At 41.1% G+C, this 23,295-nt stretch overlaps 1 protein-coding gene across 2 annotated transcripts in view; it reads left to right on the top strand.

The window, feature by feature from the left end:
- Positions 1-13,955, top strand: part of Mospd1 (motile sperm domain containing 1) — a 27,939-nt gene extending 13,984 nt beyond the window's left edge. Inside the window, exons 2-6 of one of the 2 annotated variants that reach the window (XM_021187992.2) lie at positions 336-589; positions 678-753; positions 2,306-2,520; positions 10,480-10,641; positions 12,573-13,955. In XM_021187992.2, coding sequence (XP_021043651.1) covers positions 436-589; positions 678-753; positions 2,306-2,520; positions 10,480-10,641; positions 12,573-12,604 — 639 coding nt within the window. In that variant the 5' untranslated portion in view covers positions 336-435 and the 3' untranslated portion in view covers positions 12,605-13,955. The remainder of the gene's footprint in view (positions 1-335; positions 590-677; positions 754-2,305; positions 2,521-10,479; positions 10,642-12,572) is intronic. The other variant, XM_029534542.1, reaches the window with a different exon arrangement.
- The last annotated feature ends 9,340 nt before the right edge of the window (positions 13,956-23,295 follow it).

Below are 23,295 nucleotides of genomic sequence, written 5' to 3'. Positions count from 1 at the left end.
TCTCTCTCTCTCTCTCTCTCTCTCTCTCTCTCTCTCTCTCTCTCTCTCTCTCTCTCTCTGTCTGTCTCTGTGTGTGTGAGTATGTTTTCATACATATGTTCATGTGAGGGTGCCACAGTGGGTGTGTTGGAGTCAGGACAGCTTGCCTGGCCCATTGGTTATTGCCTTCCACCCCTCGGGACTTGTGGATGGAATGTGGGTCATCAGACCTGGCCTGGAAGCAAGCCTCTGCTCCACTTCGCTGTCTTGCTGGTCCCCAAACATGCTTTGTTTTGTGGAGTGACTATAGATTTCTGAAAAATCTGTATCATGCAGTTTCTTTTTCTCATTTCTAGATTGCCAAAATGCTTTGGAGTTTTTAACTGAATCTAAGAAAGTCCAAAATAGATTTGAGACTGTAAAGACAGAAGCTGAAGCAAGGGGGATCCAGTGCCAATGCATCAACAAAAAAGACAACCAGAGTTAGTGGAAGGGAGTCTTCCTGTCTTTGTGTTTCCCACGGAGTTAATATTTTATGCAGATGATCAGTCAACACATAAACAAGTGTTGACTCTGTACAATCCCTATGAGTTTGCCTTAAAGTTCAAAGGTGAGTCTCCTAGCTTATGAAGTTTTGATTTGTTCCACCGAAGTTTTGATTTCATCACACTAACGGACATTGTGACTTTTTCTTTCAGTTTTGTGTACGACTCCAAATAAATATGTTGTCGTTGATGCTGCCGGTGCAGTGAAGCCACAGTGCTGTGTGGATATGTAAGTCAGGGTCACGTCCTGGTAGCGCATTCTCACTGTGATTATGTATGTTTTCACGTTAAAGTGCTCCCTTCTCAAAGCTACTCGTAAGCCGGTGCTTCAATGCTTCTTGATTTGGGGCTCAACATTTATCAAAATTTGAGCAGTTTCTGAAAGAATAAGGCAATCAAATACTTAAAACAATTTGTGCCCGGAGTTTTAAAAACAATAATTCCCCATTGTTCTTATGTAGGCAGTGATGTATCTAGTCAAGCTCTGGCTTATTCCTTTAAATTTCTCCAGCTATGGTAGAGAATTTAGCTTTCTTTGAGGCATCCTGCTGTTATAGTGACATTTGTGAAACAAATAATACTGCATTCTGGAACAACAACAGTATAAGATCATCTGAAATGATTCAGCTAATGAGCCTGGAATTGAATCCAAACAGGAAGCAAGTGTGTAACTACTCATCTGTAAAAGGTTATCTGAGTGCTTCCAGATAATTTCATTTTAGAGTGTCAGATGAACGATTGTTTGCTCAAGCTGTTCATATTTAATTTTTACTTTAGAACTGGGTCTGACCAGATGAATCCACTGGCCAGCCCTTAATTTAAGCTACCAAGTCAGCTGTATTTGTTAAAGTTTTCTGTGAGAAGCAGAGTTTTTTCCTCTGCTCAAAGCCATAGACCAGGGGTTCGCAGCCTATGGGTCACAGCCTCTTTGGCAAACCTCTATCTCTAAAAAATATTTGCATTATGATTTGTTATGAAAAAATCAAAACTCAGTAATGAAGTAGCAATGAATGTTATGGTTGGGGGTCAGCACAACATAAGGAACTGTAGTAAAGGATCGTAGCATTAGGAAGGTTGAGGACCACTGACATAGATTATGTTATTTATGAACAGGTTTTTGCACGTTGCTTTGGGTTGTCATCCAGTACACAGTAAGCAAGGACTATTCCAAAGAAGTGCAGACGTACCAAAAAACACATTACCCTTGACCTAATTGTTTTGCATTTCCTAAGAAGAATCAGGCACAATAAAGTGAAGATTTCTTACTTCAGTAACAAGTAACAATAGGAATTTGTTACATGTATGTGAGGAAGAAACTATTTTATGTGTTTCAATTTAGAAAAGAAATCTTTAACAGATGGACTGGAAAGAATTCACTGCCAAAGGCAACTTTCTTTATCATCCTTTTACCGAAGACTTTGATTCTGAGCAGAAGCCATAAATCAATAGTAGACTGCTTGCTTGCTTAGCATGTTGAGGCCTTGGGTTCAATCTTTGGCCACATCCACACAGAAAAAATTTTTATTGTATGTTTCGACTATATGTGTTCATCTAATATTTCACAGTTGTTCACTTTCTTTCTTAGGCTTTAAGACGATTTTTCCTCTCGGTGTCATTAGCAAATTTTGAGTATTTGGTTATAGTCAACAAGATTATTTTTACCCAGTTCAAATATTTTAATGCTTTCTGCTTAATAGGCCCCAGAAACCTAAGCAGATTTTGATTTTATTATTGTTGTTGTCATTATCACTATTTTATTGTTATTATTTTGTTGTTTTCAGTGTGATACGCCATAGAGATGTTCGATCCTGTCACTATGGTGTGATCGACAAATTCCGCCTCCAGGTTTCTGAACAAAGCCAGAGGAAGGCCTTGGGAAGGAAAGAGGTTATCGCCACTCTTCTCCCTTCTGCTAAAGAACAAAAGGAAGAGGAGGAGAAGAGAATAAAGGAACACTTAACCGAAAGTGTGTTTTTTGAGCAGTCATGTCAACCAGGTAGTGTTGATTTTATAGCCTCTTAAAGACGCCTTACACTTCCAACTTTAAGCATAGAGCTGCAGCTACCACGTCACATGAGAGCAACATTAAACCTAGGCAGCAAAGTGGAGCTTGGAGAAACAGGTGCCTGAAATATAGCAAGAGACTAGCCATTGGCCTTCAAGGAAGAATGGAGCACTCACTCCCTTAGGTAGCAGTAGACAGTTGCCATCCTAGGCATAGATAGCCAATATATAGATACATAGACTTAAAGAATGCAGGTACCGGGCTGGTGAGATGGCTCAGTGGTTAAGAGCACCCGACTGCTCTTCCGAAGGTCCCGAGTTCAAATCCCAGCAACCACATGGTGGCTCATAACCATCCGTAACAAGATCTGACTCCCTCTTCTGGAGTGTCTGAAGACATCTACAGTGTACTTACATATAATAAATAAATAAATCTAAAAAAAAAAGAATGCAGGTACCATACTTTATAATACCAGTACGGTTTAACAATTACGTACTATTGTTTCTATGACTTTCCTATATCCTTTCTCATTTAATTAGTTTGAAGGAGGAGAGAAATTCATTTTGGCAATAGGCCAAGCTTAGTGTGCTGTTCATATTATTTTGAAAAAAAAATCTCATTAAAGTTGAAGTTAATTAAACTAAGTAGATTATAATACCCCCTGGGGTCTATTAATTGAATCCCTCTCCATTCCTCATTTCCTTCCAGCTTAGATACTGAGAATCGTTGTGATCTATACTTTCAACAGTGACACTTTCCTCAACTCCACCTCTCAGACATTGTTCCTCCTTCCTCCCGACTTGGAACTGTTGTCCCCTGATCCCGTTAGAAGGGAGGAGAGAGAGAATGTTCCATAGAAAAACAAAGGGCTGTCTCTGAACCTGAAGTGTAGAGTTAGGAGCGGGGAGGGGGGCACATGCCAGTAATCCCAGCATGCTAGAGGCTGAAGCAGGAGGATTGCCTTGTGACTCTCTCAAAACAGAAAAGAGGCTAGGGAAAGGGTTCAGCAGTAGAGTATGTGTCTGGCTTGAGCAAGGCCCTAAGTTCCATCCCTAACACAAATGAAGAAAAAAACTTCTTGTAAATATGGTACATATATGAAATTAAACTAAGTTAAAACTATAAAAGTAAAGTATAGACAAAAAGGGAAAGAGTTGAGAAGCTTATGGATCCATAGTTCATCTTCAAATGTTTATTGTAAGAAGGCAGGAAGTGCTAGCTCTGGTGTGGCCCTGCAGTTTTTCCAGTCCATGCAGGAAGGGCCTAGACTTTCTGCTTAATGCTAGCTAGGACTATGGACTAAGCCTCAGTATCCCAGCAAAAATATTCACTGACAGGACCTTCATTTTCTCTTCCAGTGATAGAGAACTTTGAGGGTTAGGAGTGTAGAGTGATCCTTGACTGCATAGTGCTGGAGGCCAGCTTAACCTAAGTGAGAACCTGCCTCAAAATTCAAAGGGAAAAAAAACCAAAAAGGAGAATCTCTTTGACATGACATCTTGTCAAATCAATATTTTGAAGGTGTTTACTTAATGAAATAAAATATTCCCACTTGAAAATACTTCCAGAACAAGAAAAGCCATTGAATATATTTTTCTCGACATTTAATGAATAATTAGAAATAAAGTCATTGGAGTTCATTTTTATATTTAAATCACCGAGATATTTTTCATTTTTAAAAAAGATTTATTTATTGTTATATGTAAGTACACTGAAGCTGTCTTCAGACACACCAGAAGAGTGCATCAGCCCCCATTTTTCACTTTTTATTGTATTATTATTATATAGTTATTTTACATGTGCTGGTATTTTGCCTGCATATGTGTCTATAAGAAGAGCATATCAAATCCCCTGGTACTGGAGTAAGAGATGGTTGTGGGCTGCCATGTTCTGGGAACTGAATCCCTGTCCTTTGATTTTTAGGTTTTTTTTTTTTTTGGTTTTTTTCAAGACAGGGTTTCTCTCTGTAGTCCTGGCTGTCCTGGAACTCACTCTGTAGAGCAGGCTGGCCTCGAACTCAGAAATCTGCCTGCCTCTGCCTCCCAAGTGCTGGGATCAAAGGCGTGCGCCACCACGCCCGACACTCCCTGTCCTTTGAAAGAGCAGCTAGCAGTGCCCTTAACTGCGGGGCCACCTCTATCCTGAACTTTCTTTTTATTTCTTCATTAAAAGGGTGGAAATTATCCTAAAGGGCTAAATACACATACACGCACGCTCGTGCACACATGCACAGAGAGACAGAGGCAGGCAGACTGACTGGCTAGGAAGATGGTTCAGTGGATAAAAACACTTGCCATACAATTGTCAGGACCTAAGTTTGAACCCCCCAAAGCCATGTAAAAGCTAGATACAATAATGTATGTTGGCAATCTTAGTGTTTTTACAGTGAGCTGAAAGACAGAGACAAGACAATTCATAAGGCGTGCAGCCAGCTAGCCTGGAATATAGAGTGGTTAACAACCAAGAGATCTGGTATCAAAAAAGGTGAAAGGCAAAAGATTGATACCCAAGGTACCCTCTGACTCCCATACACACAATTACACATGGGTGCCTGCGCTCACACAAATGTGGGCAGGCACCCACATACACCACGAGGTAAATAATCACAATAGGTATGCCTGTGTGTGTCTATGTGTTTATCTGTGTATGGCTGGCTGGATGTTTACAATAGTATCTCACTCTGTAGCCCAAGCTGTCCTGAAACTTAGAGCAATCCTGCCTCTGCCTTCCAAGGGATTACTGGTATGTGCGACTGTACCTAGATTCGTATTTTAATTACTTAATTGATTAGTTACTTAGGGTTACTTAGTTTCTTTCTTTTTGATACAAGGTCTCATAATGTAGCCCCAGTTGTCTTGGAACTCACTATGTAGCCAGGGCTGGCCTCGGCGTGGTTAATCGCCCTACCCCTCTGGGTGCTATTTTACATGCATTTGCCACTGCTCTTAGCCTTATTTTTAGAATGAACATTAGCATCTAAATTACAGAGAGCTATGTAATTGTAACCTTGTTGCAGGTGGATGAAGTATAGGGAGGCTGGCAAGATACATGGTGGTCTCTGTTTATGGGGAGATGCTCATTGAGAGCAGATGCTTTTTGATCTTGTTCAGCATTATATGCACAGAATAGTTACATGAATGCATGCGGTCTCATTTGTGGGTAGGCACCTTACTTCATCTCACCGTGTGCCAGTAAATGCAGTGATAATGTTTTGTGGGGATATAGGGATCAAGTCCATGAAGTTTTTTTTTTTTTTTTTTTACTGAACTGAAAAACAAATTGAGATTGGTTTTCTGCTTTAAAAAAAAATCCCCAGGAAGTTTTTAAATGTTCTTTCCTGCAAGCTACTACTAACGTAAAGATTTCAACAAAAGCAAATTATTATAAGTAAAACAGTGCAACGTGACTCACTGTTAACTGGAAATGGGTTGAAGGGTTTGGAAATGTTTGGATTTTAAAATGTATTGAGAGCTACCTGGAGGAGTGCACACACAGGAGGATCTTGAGTTTGAGGTCAGCCTCGACTACATAGGGACTCGACCACATGTGCCAAAAGTGAGTAAAATAAGAAATTATATAAATGTAATGTATAAAAACATAAAGCAGGCCAATCATGAAGACACGTGCTTATAATCCCAGTCTTCACAAGGCAGGCAGGCATACAAAGAATACTACAGCTTCATGGCTAGCCTGAGCTTCAGAGTTACATGTCAGCCAAGGAAACAAAGTAGTGCCCTATCTACATTTTACATATTAAAAAAAGTTTACATTCCTTTTTTAATGGGAAGGGGGCTGACCTCAAGAACTGAGTCACATGTATAGAGGTCAGGGGACAACTTGTAGGAATAGCTCCTCTCCCCCCACCACGTGAGTGCCAAGGATGTGACTCAGGTCATCAGACTTGGCAGCTAGCATCTGTTCCAGTCAGCCATCTCGCTGACCGTCATCCTCTTATGTAGGGAGTTCAAGCCTGGGCTACATGGAAACCAGCTCCCAGACCCAAACAACAAAAGCCACACAGCAACACATTTTAAAAAGGAACAAAAAAACCATCTACAGTTTCACATACTTAGGGTTAAGTGTTGCTGCATATAAAAAATGGTTTTATATTTTGTGAATATTTTCATGTAACAAATAAACTGTAAATTTAAGAGAAATATATAAAATATGCTTTCATAAAATACTAACCCAGGCTATTGAAGACATATTTTAGAAGACAGCTGAATATTGGTAGATTATCTTAATTAGTTCTATCAACAATGAACTGCAAAGCCTTGGTCACACACATTTGAGCCTGTGCCTTCTGGCATCAGAAAATTATGTTCTTTGTTATTGTTTGTAATAATAATAATAATAAATGAAAATAATCTAAAAGGGAAGTGATTAGATTATGGCTGCTTATGAGATAGTTCAGTGGTCAAGAGCACTTCCTGCTCTTACAGAATACCTCAGTTGGATGCCTAGCACCCACATACATGGTCACTCAGGACTGTCTGTAGCTCCTGTTCCAGGGGATCTGACACCTTCTTCCCTGGCCTCCAGGGGCACCAGGCACACATGTGATGCACAGACATACACACAGGCAAAACATTCATATACATAAAATAAAAATAAATCTTTTTAAAAGTTGTAAGTACATTGGTAAATGGGAGAAGCAGTTATATAACATGCTATTTATGTAAAATGTATGTACATTTTTATCTTTGTATGTGTAAGGTGTGTGTGTGTGTGTGTGTGTGTGTGTGTGTGTGTGTTTCTTATATAACACACCAGTGTAGAAGTCAGTCTTCAGGTCATTCTGCCTTGTTTGAGGCATTATATCTTGGTCACATTTCTGTTCATCAGGTCTCCCTTGGTGTTGGAATTACAGACTAGTTCCATGTAGGTTCTGAGACTCACACTTGATTCAACAAGCACTTTATCCAGGAAGCCATCTTTCCAGCCCCTAGTTTACAGGGTCATGTGGGCATTTATGAGATCTGAAAGTTGCACTCGGGAGGCAGAGGCAGGTGGATTTCTGAGTTCGAAGCCAGCCTGGTCTACCAAGTGAGTTCCAGGACAGCCAGGACTATACAGAGAAACCCTGTCTCAAAAAAACAAAAAAAAAAAAAAAAGAAAGAAAAAGAAAGTTGTTAATGGTGCTCTCTGTCAGAAGAGATGAGGGAGGGCCGTTGTTTTCTAGGATTTTATTTTTACTATTTTTTTCTTCAACAAGGTTTGACTCTGTAGACCCAAGTTACTCCTGATTTCCTGCCCCCTCTATCTCCCAAGTACAATTTGAGCTGTGGGTTGCCACACCCAGCTTGAAATTTCAAGGCTAGTCTCAAACTCACTATGAGTCTTGCTATGTAACCCAAACTTCCTGCAACTCGCTATGTAACCCTCAGCCTGGCCTTGAATTTTAAACAATCATCCAGCCTCCATCTCCTATTGCTTGGATTACAGGTGTGTGCCACCACACCCAGACCTTTGAAATTATCTTCAGTCCATGTGTAGTTGTCATTTTCCTTAAAATCGATCTTGTAACAAATACGAATAATGGGTTTTAAAGTTATTTATGCTAATGTTTCATCCCATGCAATGATTACTAGGAAATTTGACTTTGTTTTACCTATTTGGCTTTGGTTAAGTTCAATTAAATTTCACAATAGCTAAGGTATTAATAATTTAGAAAAGTTTCACTTAATAATAGAATGAACAGCATTATTTCATTAATAAAATACAAATTGTGTAGCTCTTGGCTATTCCTTTTAATGAAAGGAAAATTAGTGGGGAAAGGTACATAGTAGAAAAATGTGGTTACTGGGTGATTAGCAAAGGTTCTCTAACAAACAGTACAGAGAGACAGAGAGAGATCTATTACATACTCTAGTGATATATATATAAATAAAACTTAGAGTGGCTTGCTATGTCCTAGTAGTATAGCAAAAATAGTTGTTTCCTGACAGAAAAGCCAAGGATCTGGTAGTTGTTCAGTCCATGAAACTGGATGTTTCAGATCTCGCAATCTGATGCTGGAGTTCTAGGGACATCCTCGAGCTGCCAGTTTATGGTCCACACTGGAGTCCTGAACAAGTAGATTATAATACCAGCAAAGGAATGGGTCAGGATACATGAGCTTGCCAGTGAGAGTGATGGCAAGCAGACAGAAGTGACAAGCTTCCACCTTCCATTCCTTTTATGTGGGCTGTCACCAGAAAAAAGGTCTGGCGCAGGTTTAGGGTGGATTTTCTGACCTTGGTGATCAGGAATTTGGATGGGTCTCCCACCTCAAATAATCCAGCGAAGAAAGTTAACTCACAGTATGCCTAACTGCTTGGGTTTTTACTTCCAGGTGTGGTCAAGTTCGCAACCATGATTGGCTAGCCATCACAGTGGGTTTCTTTAAAAGATGAATATATACTATAGATACACATTCAGCCTGCTTGACAAGATTTACTTTGTGTGCATGTTTAGTATTGGTAGATTTTCATGTGTGCTGGGCTCAAATTCAAGTCCTCTTGCTTTAATGCAGCTAGCACTTTCCCCTGTGAATCATCTAGCTCTATATTTTTGAGACAGGGCCTCACTAAGTTGTCCGAGCTGGCCTCCTAGTTTCAACTTTTAAAGTGGATGGGATTAAAGACTTGGGCCACCATTTCCTTTGGAATAGATGGAATTGCACATGTGAGCCACCATGCTTTGTTGTATTTCATTTCTCATATTCAACATGAGATAGTCTGCTATCTAGTACAGGCTGGTCTTGAACTTGTGATCCTCTGACCTCAGCCTTCTGGGTTCTCAACTAATTGTTGGAGTTGTTGTTGTTTGAGGCAGGGCTATACTAGGTAGGCTGGGCTGTTGTGAGACTTGCCATACATCATTCTGGCCTCAAACTCACAGAGATCCACCTGCCTCTACTTCCCAAGTGCTAGAATTAAAGGTGTGTGCCACCATGGACATTTAATAGCTCCCATGTGGTAGTGTGTGTCTTTAGACATAGCCATGAAAATCTCATCTGCCTGAGACTTGTGTGAAGGGAACTGCAACTCCTTTCGGCTCTTCTTCCAGGTCCTGGAAGCCACAATTCTGATTCTATGAATTTCACTGTTTTAAATGCCCAATCTGTCCCAATTATCCCATTATAAATTGCACATTTTATCTGTGGAGAAAGCAGTGATTATGCAGTCTACTTCAGGGCGTTGGTGTTTTCCTCTTGAGATTGCTGTGCAGATTGGGTGCTACAGCTCACTGCTGCAGCCTAGTAGCCCAACTACCATGCCATATGTCAGTAAAGCCTGAAAACAAAAGTCACAACGTGGGACGTGGTTTCTGTAATACCTATTGCATTTCATATCAGTGTACAGTTGAGCCATCTTAAGCCAAGTAATCCACTGGTGTACAGGAACAAGGTGTTGAATAGCCATTCACTTCTAGCACATTCTTTTAGAACTATCTGTATGCTTTCCATTTTGTGTATGTTCTAGTCCAGTAGTCATGCACACAATCAAAGATGTTGGGTGTGGTGGCACACGCCTGTAATTCCAGCACCAGGGAGGCAGAGGCAGGTGGATCTCTGTGAGTTTAGGGCCAGCCTGGTCTACATAGCAAGTTCCAGGACATCCAGAACTATATGTAGAGACCAAACAAACAAATGAAATCCTTCAGGTATTTATGATACATATTTGTAAAACTGTCTTCTCCTATAGAGAAGTTTGTAATACTGTTCTTTCACTACTTCCCATAGCCATTTAAACAAGCCAGTGGAAAATGAGTAAGGGTTACATGATGGAGTTCCATATGCATGCAAGACGTAAGTCTTCATGGAATTAGAATGATGGTGAAGACAGCCAAAGCACACATGCAAAACACTGATGCATGGTGGTCACTATTTGTGACAGAATCTTTGTCTTACTCGTTGGTTTTAGAAGCAAGCTCAGAGATTTTTATCCTTTTTCCCCCCCAAAACAGAAAACAGAGCCGTCTCTTCAGGACCTAGTTTGCTAACTGTCTTCCTGGGTGTGGTGTGTATTGCGGCCCTGATGCTACCTACTCTAGGGGATATGGAATCGCTGGTGCCTCTCTACCTCCACTTAAGTGTGAATCAAAAATTAGTGGCTGCTTATATCTTAGGTAAGGGTTTTAAAGATGCTTTGATACTTCTGTGTAAGGGCTTACTGATTTCTGGTGTTACAGAATATGTGTGAAATACAGTTGGGCATAGAGGTGTAAGTGGGAGGTAGAAAAAGAGGATTAGAAGTTGAAGGTCATCTGGCTACAGACTGAGTCTGAGGCCAGCTTCCATCTTTACTGATGGTCTCCTGTCACCTCTATGATGCCAATTTTTTTTCTTGAATTTGTGCTCAGGGTTCCGTTCCCTGGACTGCCTTCTTTCTTCTTCTTCTTCTTCTTCTTCTTCTTCTTCTTCTTCTTCTTCTTCTTCTTCTTCTTCTTCTTCTTCTTCTTCTTCTTCTTCTTCTTCTTCNCTTCTTCTTCTTCTTCTTCTTCTTCTTCTTCTTCTTCTTCTTCTTCTTCTTCTTCTTCTTCTTCTTCTTCTTCTTCTTCTTCTTCTTCTTCTTTTGTCAGGATCTCACATAGCCCAGGCTTTCCTTGAACTCTATATAGCAGAAAATTACCTTGACCTCCTGACCTTCCTGTACTCACTTCCCGGGTACTGGGATTACAACTATGCACCATCACACTAGGCTTGCTTTGTTGTTGTTGTTTATATGTATGATGTATGCATGTGTTTGTTTGTTTAATTTATAGACAGTGTCTCCCTCTAGTCCATGCTGCCCTGGAGCTTATTCTGTATTCCAGGCTAGCCCCACACTCAGCAGGAGGCCTCCTGTTTCTCCCTCCCAGGTGCTAGGATTACAGGCATTTACCGTCAGGCCTGGATTTCTGTTCTTCCTTGTGTTCCTACTCTCCCTGTCTCTTCCCCTTTGACCTTACCCCTCAGACCATCCATCACATTGTCATGAGGTTGATGTCCCTTCTAATTCAGGCTCTCGATGGCTCCCTACTCTAAAAGTCTCTGTTCAGTCCCCAAAGTCCATGCGACAGTGTGGAAAACCCCATAGCTTAGCATTTACAACAGAGCTGTCTTACAGAGTTCAATGAGCTGATCTCTAGCTATCCTGCTTTATACATCTTTGAACCAAGCCCGCTAAACTATTCATTGATTCTAGAAAGTGCCATCTGGAATTCTGGGCCTCCTCCTAGAGTCTTGCTCATGCTGGGCCCTTTCTCGACATGCCCGCTTTCCTTCTGAATCTTTCCTGCCCATCTCCTGAGGTTTGCCTCCACTTTTATGTTTGGAGGCAGTATTTCTGACCCATCCCAAGCACTCATCTGCCTTCACACTGCTCTTTTTTCATTCCTCCCCAATATTTAAGACTGAGAATGCAAGTCAGCATGGTGGCACACACCTTTAATCCCAGCACTTGGGAGGCAAAAGCAGGTGAATCACTGAGTTCAAAGCCAGGCTAGTCTACTGAGTGATTTCCAGAACAGCCAGGAACAGCCAGGGCTATGGAGAGAGAGAGAGAGAGAGAGAGAGAGAGAGAGAGAGAGATCTTATCTCAAAAACCAACCAACCAACCAAGCCAGAAGTTGAAGTATGTTATTGGATGGTTATGGATTTATATATGGAATCTCTCAAGGAAAGTGGGAACACTATATTGCTGTATCTTTCTGGCCTTAGGGTCCTGATACAAATAGGCAGTTGAAGCCCCTTTGGTTTTACTGATACTTAAATGGCATGTCTGCTGTTATTACAGCTGATGTGGCTGGATAAAGTAGGAGGTATGTTTGATGGTGGAATTAGCTATGACCAGACATAAGTGATTTCATTAAAATCTATCCAGTGACTGCCTATTGTTGTAAATTGAATTTCTTCTGTATAATATCAACTAAATTCAAATTGACTTTTGAGCTCTTGGTAGAGTGCCTGCCTGTGGCACTGTATTTTATCTGCTTGTTGAGTGCCAAACAACTGTTTATTGAATGGAAGATTTTATAAAATGCATTTCTCTAACTGTCCACCATTTTTTCCCTTCTAGGTCTTATCACAATGGCTATACTTAGAACATGAGCAAGGATTGAAACTGACTTCTGAAGCAAATTTATCTTAAAATAGGAATGTGGACTGCCTTTTATCTCTTTCACTCCATTAACACACTACAAATTATTGAATGATTTCAAATAACTGCAAATGTATAATATATATTTTCAATTAGTCTATAATTGTATTTGAAGGGCTGTAGCACTTTATGTTACAGACAACAACGATACTTCTGAGTGATACCTAGGAAATTATTTGAAGACATTCTTTTTAAATCTATACCTGTTGTGCAAATAACTTCAATTCAACGTTATTGTTCATCTTTTTTATTTTGAACTCACTTTGATAAGGGTCATGGGTCCTTCAAAGTTTTAGACCTAAATGAACAACTGACCAGCTTGAAAATAAATGACATTTATTGCCTAGACACAAGCACCGACATTACTATGTAAGTCATAGATTTCCTCCTATCATTACAAGGAGCTGCTGTGGTGTTTCTAAGGGGAAACAGTCAGTGCGTGAGGGGTTGAAAACAAGGTACTTACTGAGGGACCATGCCTACCCTGGACTCTTCAAAGAAGACAAGATGTATTGAAATTAGCTTGTGAACTACAGAACAGATTGTAGCTCAGACAACAGGCACCTCCCAGAAGTAGATTACTGTTTCTCTTTCTAAAGAAAGGTAGGCATTTTAAAAATTAATTGGTCTGTCCTGGCTTTACTTCTGGTTAATCCTTAATGTATTAAGGAGAAAATCAATTTTTGGGTTTCTCCCAGGTCCCTTGCTTGCCTGAGTGTGACTTGCCCTGGTTAGGAATGTCAAATGACAATTAGTTTCTGAGGACATGAATTTTTTTACATTCAAACTCTTAAGCCAAGTAGAGAAAGCCCTAGATGGCCGTGTCTATTTTGTATTGGCCACTGGGATGTTTTTTAAGTTTTTATTTATTCAAATAAATTTACCAAAAACAGCCCCCTAAGCACAAGGACTTCCATTTCTTGATAGCGTTCTCTGGCGTCTCACATCTGTGTGTTTAACTGTTGTCGCAGCAACCGATCTTTTTCCTCTTAGGATTTTTATCTGAAAGCACAATACATCAAGTCTCTTGAAAATCGAATTCTCTTTTAGCTCTTTTTATGAAATAAACTTTATGCACTGCTAATGTAGCATTCTCAAGGATTATATGTACACACAAATGTATGCCTGAAGTTGAGTTTTTTGGCAGAAAACAATACTCTGCTTGTAGAAGCTTTTTGTCTCGTATTTCATAAATCATTGTTTACCCTTTTGTGGAGCAGCAATCATCCAGTGGATCATGTCTGTACATTGTGTAATGATTGAAAGGCACATTGAACTCATAAAGAAAACATGTTTGTGAAACTCTGTTATTTCTCCCGTTTGTTTCTTAAGGGTGTGTGTGCATGTGTGCGTGCGTGCATGCGTGCATGTGTGTTTGATAACACATCAGAAAAGATAGACAGTATTTTTAAAAAGAAAAGAAAATGGGAGTCTTGAGTTTTACTGACTTAAGCATTTTCTTTGCGTCACCTTTGGGGAACACCAAAGAGATTATCTGTTCTGTCTTCAAGTTGGTTCATATTTCTTTGAGTTAAATACAGAAAATAATAACTGAAATAGCCGTAGTTACAGCTCAGTGGTAATATATAAGGTTCAATTACCAGTATCATACAAGAAGAAAAATATTGAAATAAATGACATAGAAAGATCTTGAGTTTCTTGACATTCTAAAACAATCGACTGTCTTTTAAAAGAATCCGTTTTATATGTATAAATTAACCCTTATATATGTACACATGTGTGCTTGGTACATATAGGCCAGAGAGTGTGTGCCAGGTGCCCTAGAACTGGAGTTACAGATGGTTGTGGACTACTGTGGGGGAATTGAACCTATGTCCTCTGTAAGAGCAGTCATTTTATGTGTGGTAGGTGTGTGAGAGACAGACAGTCGGCTGCATGTGTATGGAGAAGAGGGGATTGGGTCCCCTGGCACTGGAGTAACAAAACACTTAAAACAGATTTAGTATTCCTTTGGGTAAAAATTAGGAATTGTGAGTGTTCAAAGAAGTGGAACCTGAGCCAGTCCTGTTTGGGTAAGTCTTGCTCTACAGAGAAGGGTTTACAGAAATGGCCAGGCTGAGCACCACAACCTCTGAAGAGTTCTGAAAAGATGTCTAGGGAAGAGTCTTGAGACTGATGGATGAACCGTTCCAGTGCACTGTGAAGAAAGTGTTGCCATCAGTGAAGCTAAGGAACTTAAGGAGGGGAATAGGAAGAAGTGAGGACAGGACCCTGTTGTACAAGGGGCAGCGTGTCTTCCAAAGTTCAACGAAGGAAGAGGCAAAGCTGTCATTGGGCAAACAAATGTGATTCATCCTGAAAGGAGCTACCAAGCAGGAAATGTGCAACAAGACGCAGGGCGATGCTGGTGATGATCTGTCACTGCAGGTGTGTCTGCCACCTCAAAATTGTTAGGCTAGCAGAATCCTGTCATCCAAGTTCACTTCAAAAGGAACTTGTGCAAGGTCAGCATATAAAGTTTGGGATTTCTAGAAGAATTCTGGGGACAAGGTCTAGATATTTTCATTTACTCAAGTGATTAAGTGGGAAGATGGTAGTAGCTTCTGAGAAGATAGCTACAGTGGTGCCTGTGCACACACGTGGGACCAGGCGCTGGGATTTGGAAACTGCTATTATGAAAAAGATTGAAGATTGCAAGTGGCACCAAATGCCCTGACATTTAAAGAGAGCATGCCTAAAAAGAGCAATTTAGAACTGAAGAACATTGGGCAACTGTGCTGCTATGATACAAGTTTCAAAATGGAGGAATCCACTAGAGCCTCGCTGCATTATCCCAGCTATTGAATGTCAAGTTATGGATTATTGCTCTAAGAAAATATTTGCCACACTTATAATCTGGGAGTGGTAAACAACATGCCAGAGCTGATGTTGGTCTCCAGGATTAAGTACTAAACAGTATGGAAGTAGACCCAGCTACTGGACATTAAGATGAGACCTTGTCCAGTCACACTATCAAAGGTGCCTTAAGCCAGTCACCCACAAAGATGGAAAGAGCTACAACACTGGTCTAAGGAACTCTATATGTCTGGCTGTGTCCCTTGTTTTGTTCATTTAGCTTTTGTCTGCTTTGCTGATTGCTTGGTTAGTCAAAAGCTTTTCAATACATTAAAGAGACACCTACTTGGAGTTGTGACAGCTTCAGTGCCTAATAAAAGCTGCCCACTGGAAGGGCGGTGGTTGTGGGGAATGTCCAGCTCACTAAATGCATTTTCTAATTAGCTGGGTAATTGCTTTGTGAGTCACTGCCTTAATGAACACATGAGGTGGCAGGCATTTGGGATGTGATCACGGTAGATGGCAGACAGGTTTGTTTCAATAAAATAAATATGATTCCTTGAGGGGGTGGGCAGATTTTAGTCCATCGAGGTAGAGAAAGACAATTCTGTCTTGAATAAACACAGTGTAAATTGTGCCTATGTGTGAGGAAACTGCTAAATCTTGACATAAAACATAGATGGCAAAATTGTGCAGGTGAATACACGCGCACACACACAGAAAGAGGGAGGGAGACAAACAGACACACGCAGAGAGAAAGACAGACACACAGAGAGACAGACAGAGGGAGGGAAGGAGGGAGGGAGGGAGAGACAGACACACAGAGAGAAAGACAGACACAGAGAAAGGCAGACACACAAACAGACACACACACACACACAGGCACATGCAAATAAAAACCCACAATAAATTATTTTGTACAATTGTAGGTCTTGGGAGTCAAAGTTATTCAGAAATTGAAACAAAAGCTGTTTTTTGAAAGAATTCATCTTTTGAAGCCAGGCACAGCAAGAAACACCTGTAACCTACCAGTACTTGGTGGTGAGGGAGGTGGGGGGGGGGGCAAGAAGATCAAAGGTTTGAGAGTCCAAGGACATCCTTTCAGCTATAGAGTCAATTCAAGGCCCACCCTGTTTCATAAATTTAAATCAATCAATAAAACATGTATTTGATTTTTTTTTCTTTTTTCTTTTAAATAGGAATCCTTGCTATATTATTTCAGCCAATCTTGAATGCCTGGGCTCAAGTCTCTCTTCTTGCTACTTCTAAAATGAGTGATTTAACCTGTGGTGCACACCTATCATGCCAGGACACGAGAGGCAATGGCATAGGGGGCGGACAGAGACACCACTGCTTAGCCATTAAGAGCACTGGCAGCTTTTCCAGAGTACCTGAGTTCATTCTCAGTACACATACAGTGGCCAACTTCAGTTCTGGGAGACACAATGCTCTCTTCTGGCCTCTGTGGGTACTGCATCCATCTGGCACACAGGTATACATGCTAGCAAAGCAATTCTACACAGAAAATATTATTTTAAGATAGAATAAAAAAACAGGAGGATTACAGCAAATTTATGGTGAATCTAACCTAAATATTAAGTTCCTAGTCACCAAGGATACACAGAGAGACACGAAAAATAAACAAAGTGTGGGCTTGAAATACTTTGTGGTGACTATTACTAAGAACTGTGTTAGGCTCTTTCAAATGATAACAAGCACCTTGTTAGAGTTGGGAGTGTGTGTGCATGCCTATAATCCTAGCACCTAGAAAATGAAGTCAGGAGGCTGGGAGATCAAGGTCATCCTTCTACATACTAAGTTCAGGATTAGCCTGGACTACATGAGACTCTATCTCAAGGCAACCAAACAAGGAAGCAAGCAAGCAAGAAGACTCCTGCTATTCCAAGTGTCGTCCCAGTAGTACATATATCGCCTAGAAACTTAGCAATGTGAATCTCCTGAACCATCATACACCACCTCATTCAGGGTCAGAACCTCATCAATATCCCCAAGGGAATTGGATGAATGTGGGGTAAAGGTGTAGAGTGTAGACACTGCACGGTCTTCTAAAAACCTTGCAGCAAGTCTACAGTGCAGGCATTTGCCCACACATGAATGAATATTTGGTTGGTGGAAGCAAGAAGATCAAGCATTTGAGAGTTCAAGGACATCCTCAGCTATATAGTCAAGTCAAGGCCCACTCTGTTTCATAAACTTAAATCCAACAAGAAAACATGTTGAGTAGCATTGAAACAGAGTATTTGACTTTTCTAGGATTCCACAGTTAACCAATTTAGATCTGTCTACCCTCCCCATGTAGGATTTATGACGTGTCTCTCTCAGTTAACGAGTGAAATTCAGCGCCAACTCTGAAATAGAAACCAAAAGGATATGCATCTACGCACAGCCAGTCTGCTTAGCCACAACAGTGGAAACCTGAACTGTTGGCTATAGGGCTGCCAACCACTTGCTCCGCTGAGAAACCTTTGCACAGTCAACCACTTATTATGGGATCCTGTAAACAGCTAAATAGTTCAGTGGTCAGGGGAAAAAAATGGAACAATTGTGAAAGGTATTCCCTCTTGCCAGGGACTGTTGACCAAACATGAATCAAACTGCAAACTCCATGCTATCCAAGAAGGAAGAGAAGATTTGCTATAGACTCAAATAATTGGTTAATGCATTTAAAAGGGTATCAGGCCAGTTTGGCATCATACAGGCAGGAAGGGCATGTGTTGAATGCCAACCACTTGAAAATTGCTTACAGGGAGAAAGGTATTTGAAAGGCTTGGACCTGGCTAGCCAATACAATGGGCCCTTTTGTTTGTGGGTAAGTAGCTTTGTGTGTGTGTGTGTGTGTGTGTGTGTGTGTGTGTGTACACATATACGGAAAAGGTAGGAAAAGTACTGAGTTAGGAGCATAATTCTGGAACGTATTAGATCTCAAGGACCTTTATCTTCTAATCATAGGAGGAGATTAGGCCTTGCCTTCTCTTTTGATTCCCTAACAGCTTGGGAGGCCTGTATTAGTGAATCACGATGGCCACATGATTTTGCGATGAGCTGATGTGATTATTAATTACCTTATAGCAGGATTCTGATGTTGTTCTCAGCTCAAAGCCCCAGGGACCCAGTACAGGCAGTCTGCCCTCAAAAGCATCCCGGCATTTGTGCATGGCAGACACACACACACACACACACACACACACACTCTCATGTGTGCTCAGTTGGGTGATGAACCCTGATAATTGGATTGGTGATAGGCTACCACTAGAGTTTTGACTGACTTTTACAATCAAATAACCTCAATATAATTGAAGATTGTGAAACCATAATCCTACTTTGTTTGAGACATCAGAATCTCGCTATGCAGTTCAAGCTTACCGCCACACCTTGCTTAGGTGTCCTTATGAAGGAGATAAAATTCTGTTTGTTTACTTTTAAGATAGGTTCTATGTGGTTCAGACTGGCCTTTAACTTGCTATGTATTAAGGATGACCTGGAACTTCTTATGTCCCTGCATCTTTGTCTCTAGGTCTCTAGTGCCGTGACTGTAAGCACAGGTCACCTCTTTTTGTTTTATGCATCACTGGGAATTGAACTCAGTCCCGTGTGAATGCTAGCTTTACATTCTACCCACTGTATTTCCAGCACAAGATCAAATTCTATTTTAAATTATATTTCCTTTGTATGTGTATGTTCATATACATATGCATGTGAGTGCATCCATGCACACATATACATGTCTGGGAATAGGTGTCGAGCTCGGAGACCAACATTGTTTCCTTTCACTGTGAGGGTCCTGAGTATAGAGCTTTGGTTGTCAGGCTTGGCAATAGGGTACTTGCTGAGCCATTGGGCTGGCCCAAAACTACATTTTAAATGTATCTCTTTTGCAATTTAAATGGCTATTTGGATAATTCAATGCCACATTTTAATTGATTTATTAATATCCTATGGCCTTTTCCCTGTACTTCCAAATATAATGAACAATACTAAAAATTAAGTCAACATACTAGAAAAGGGACACCAAAACCAAACGAAACCGAATCAACAACAAAGAACTCCTTAAGGTAAAATACTGCAGACTTTGTAAGAGTGCTGGTGCAAGCTGATATTCCCAGAAGCACTTGGGAGGCTTAGGCAGAAGAGCATCCTTAGTCTGAAGTCAGACTTGTTTACATAGTGAATTCCAGGTGGATTTGGGCTAGAATGAGTCTTTGTATCAGAGAAAAACAAAACAAAATGAAATAGTGTCAGCTCTTTATTGTATATAGCTGTGCCATCTAAATTGTGTTGAGCCATATTCAGAGCTGTCCTGGGACACATGCAGCCATGGGCCTCAGGTGCCAGAGGTGCTTGCAAGAACTACTTTTCAGTATATTATTAATTCTAGAGAGATGGCTCAACAATTAAAATAATTAATTGTTCTTGGAGCTGGGTTTCTACTCATGGTGGCCCATGATCTTCTTAAATTCCAGTTCCAGGGGATTCAATACCTTTTTCTGGCCTTTGTGAGCACCAGGCATGCACAGAGTACACGGACAAACACCCATACACATATTAAAAATTAAGAAAATTTTTTTTTGTTTTTCAAGACAGGGTTTCTCTGTGTAGCCCTGGCTGTCCTGGAACTCACTCTGTAGACCAGGCTGGCCTCGAACTCAGAAATCCACCTGCCTCTGCCTCCCAAGTGCTGGGATTAAAGGCTTGCACCACCACTGCCCAGCTAAGTAAAAAGTTTTAAATAAACAAAAGTTCAGGCAGGGTAAAATAGCTAGCTACACACCTTTAATCCTAGAAATCCAGAGGTAGAAGCAGGCAGATACCTTTTAGTTCAAAGCCAACCTGGTCTACATATCAAGTTCCAGGCCAGTCACTGCCACATAATGAGACTTGGTCTCAAAATTAATTAATTAAAAATCCAAGAAGCTGAGGGCTAGAGAGATAGCCCAGTGGTTAAGAACACCAACAGCTCTTCCAGAGGTCCTGATTTTAAATCCTAGCAACCACATAGTGGCTCACAACCATCTGCAGTAGGGTCTGATGCCCTCTTCTGGTGTGTCTGAAGAGAGCCATGGTGTACTCATATACATTAAATAAATAAATCATTAAAAAAAATCCAAGAAGCCAGACATGGAAAAAAAAAAAGAGTCCTTACTATTCTTGGTAAGGGACTGCATTGTGTCCTAGCCCCACATTGGGCTGGTCACATCTGCCTGGCAGCCCAGCTCCAGGGGATCTAACACTGTCTTCTGATCTCCTTTGATACACACACACACACACACACACACACACACACACACACACACCACATTTAAAAATAAAACAAATCTTTCAAAACCAAGTATTGTGAACATTGTATTTTAACAATGCCCTGATCACTGTATTTTCTCTTTAAAACCTTTACACTGACATTGTAAGTTCCCCTTTGATTGCAATGATTATCTTTGTAAAGACAGAAAAGCTGTTATTGTCCGTCCATCTTTGGAGGTAAGGAAACCAGAGCTCTCAGAATTCACATCACTAGCTCTCCACAAGAGGGCCTCACAGCAAGTCCAGGACAAAGCCAACACCAACAAGCTGACCGCGCTAGTAAACTGGCTACAATGTCAGCACAGGAAGGGCCACACAAGGGATCCCAAATAAACCAAGGCAGCCAAGGATGTAGGAAATGAGCATTGTTCTGGAAGGCAAGGGAGTTCTTAACCAGAAAGTAGGGAACTGGACCTGAGTGCCAGGACTGAAAGTCTCCTCTCAGGTAGATACTGGCTCCTCTACCTCTGGTCCTAGCTGTTTAGGGAGCCAGTAGTCTGAAGTCATTTTTCTAAAGGGTACCACTTTGTTTTTTAATTGTTAAAAGTTATTATGTGTGTGGATGCTTTGCCTACAGCTATATCTGTCTGTGAGTGCAGATTCTTTGGAAGAACAGCTGGTGCTCTTGACCACTGAGCCATCTCTCCAGCCCAGTTCAGCACAGCACATCTTAAAGGTTCTGAGCCTGGCTTTGTGTATGCACTGCTGTTAAGGTAAGGAAACCTTGGAGTTCTTTGTGATGAGGATGATAAATTAGGACCAAGTGTAACAATGTTAAAAAATAAAAAGTAAAGAAACAAACAAAAAACAGTCCAAACAAGAGAGAGCTGGTAGTTAATTCAAATTCATTCCAACTACGGGATAGCCAGGGCTTCCCTTTGGCTTTCTCCTTCCGGTCTCTGCATGACTTGGGGTCCTTTCCTGTAAGCTTTCCCACTCAGACAATTCCTTACAAGGTGCTGTCCCACATAACTTACCTCAGAGGGTGACTCTTGCACTCTCAAAATACACCTGGGAATTCAAATCACCTCAGGAACCACAGTCAGTCATTCTGGAAAACTCCAGTTGCTGGAGGCCACATGAGTTTGCCTGTTTGTGAAAGAATTCTGGAATTTCCTGTGAGCCTCCCAGGCTTCCTGATCCTCAAACCTTTCTACTAGGTAAAAGGAGACGTGATGCCAGACACCCATTCTGAAGTCCCGTCACCTGGGAGGGGGAGGCAGGACGATCAATAGTTCAAGTCACCATTGGCTACATAGTAAGTTCCAGGCCAACGTGGCCTAAATAAAACTAAGTTTCAAACAAACAAGCAAGCAGTATTCACTCCTCCGAGAGCCTCAAATGGAACCAAATACTGAACAAGAGCCTGACACCCTCTGCCTTCATTTTGTGTCTGTAGCCGTTACTCAGGCTAAAGGCACAGAGATAAATCTTTGTCTTGAATCACCTTGGATTCTAGAAGGAAAAAAAAATCTCACAGAACAGACCTCTGTCCAGTTAGGGACAATACTTCCTGATGATGTGACCTTCTGGAGCAGAAGGACCAGATTGCTGCCCTCAAGCCAAGATTGTAATAGGAGTTTTGAGCACCTTGGAGAACCAGAACTGAGACAACAATGAACCAGACTTCAGCATGACTGGGACAGCTCATTTCCACATGCCCCTTGTCCCACTTCATTCTCTACTCAAACTGAAAGCTCATATCCCCTCACCCAAAGACAGGCTTGGGAATCACTAGACTCCTTTATCTAGTCCTCCTTCCAACCCATCCTGAATAATATCCTTTTTCTCCTTTTCGCCATGCCCCATCTCTTTAGTTTGCATAGTGTGGATGCTTGGCTGTATCTAGCTTGCTTTTCGGAGGAGAGGCTTTTGTGGCCTCTAAACTCCAGCTCCAGCAGGACTCTGTGAGATGAGAATATCCGCATGTGAGAAGGCATTTGTAACAGTTAAGCTAAATAAAGATAAGGGTTTTGCTAATTACAGAGGAAATGGACAGGAAGAGTGTCCTTGCTCTAAACATTTGGGGAAACTCATCAACAATCCTAGAATATCCGAGCAGGCTCTGGCTTTGTAAGTGGAGCTTTTAGGGTAAGGGTCTAAGCACTGCTGATCTCAGCAAGCTAGGCTTGGCTACCCTTCCCCAACATGCCAATTCAAGGTAGGAGCAATACTGCAAAACAGGCCAAGATTTAGGCACTGTGGTCACACTGGAAAGAAGTACAAGTAACGAGCTTTAATTTCAAAGTCACTGATGCAAGGTTTAGGTTCAATCCCAGACAAGACATATTCCTTTTTAAGCAGTCTTGATCAAGGTGTGATCCTGTTTCATGTTCACTCATTGTCTCAGCTGACTCTCCTCAGTCTGTTCAGTAAAGTTGTCAGAACTGTGTGAAATCCTTTACTAGGGAGCATTCAAGTCTCATCTATTACTTTATCCATCCAGCATGGGAAAATCGCTCTCTCTCTCTCTCTCTCTCTCTCTCTCTCTCTCTCTCTCTCTCTCTCTCTCTCTCTCTCTCTCTCTCTC

This window comes from Mus pahari, chromosome X (genome assembly GCF_900095145.1).
Source record: "Mus pahari chromosome X, PAHARI_EIJ_v1.1, whole genome shotgun sequence".
NCBI classification, from domain to species: domain Eukaryota; kingdom Metazoa; phylum Chordata; class Mammalia; order Rodentia; family Muridae; genus Mus; species Mus pahari.
This window is presented reverse-complemented; position numbering and strand designations above follow the sequence as displayed.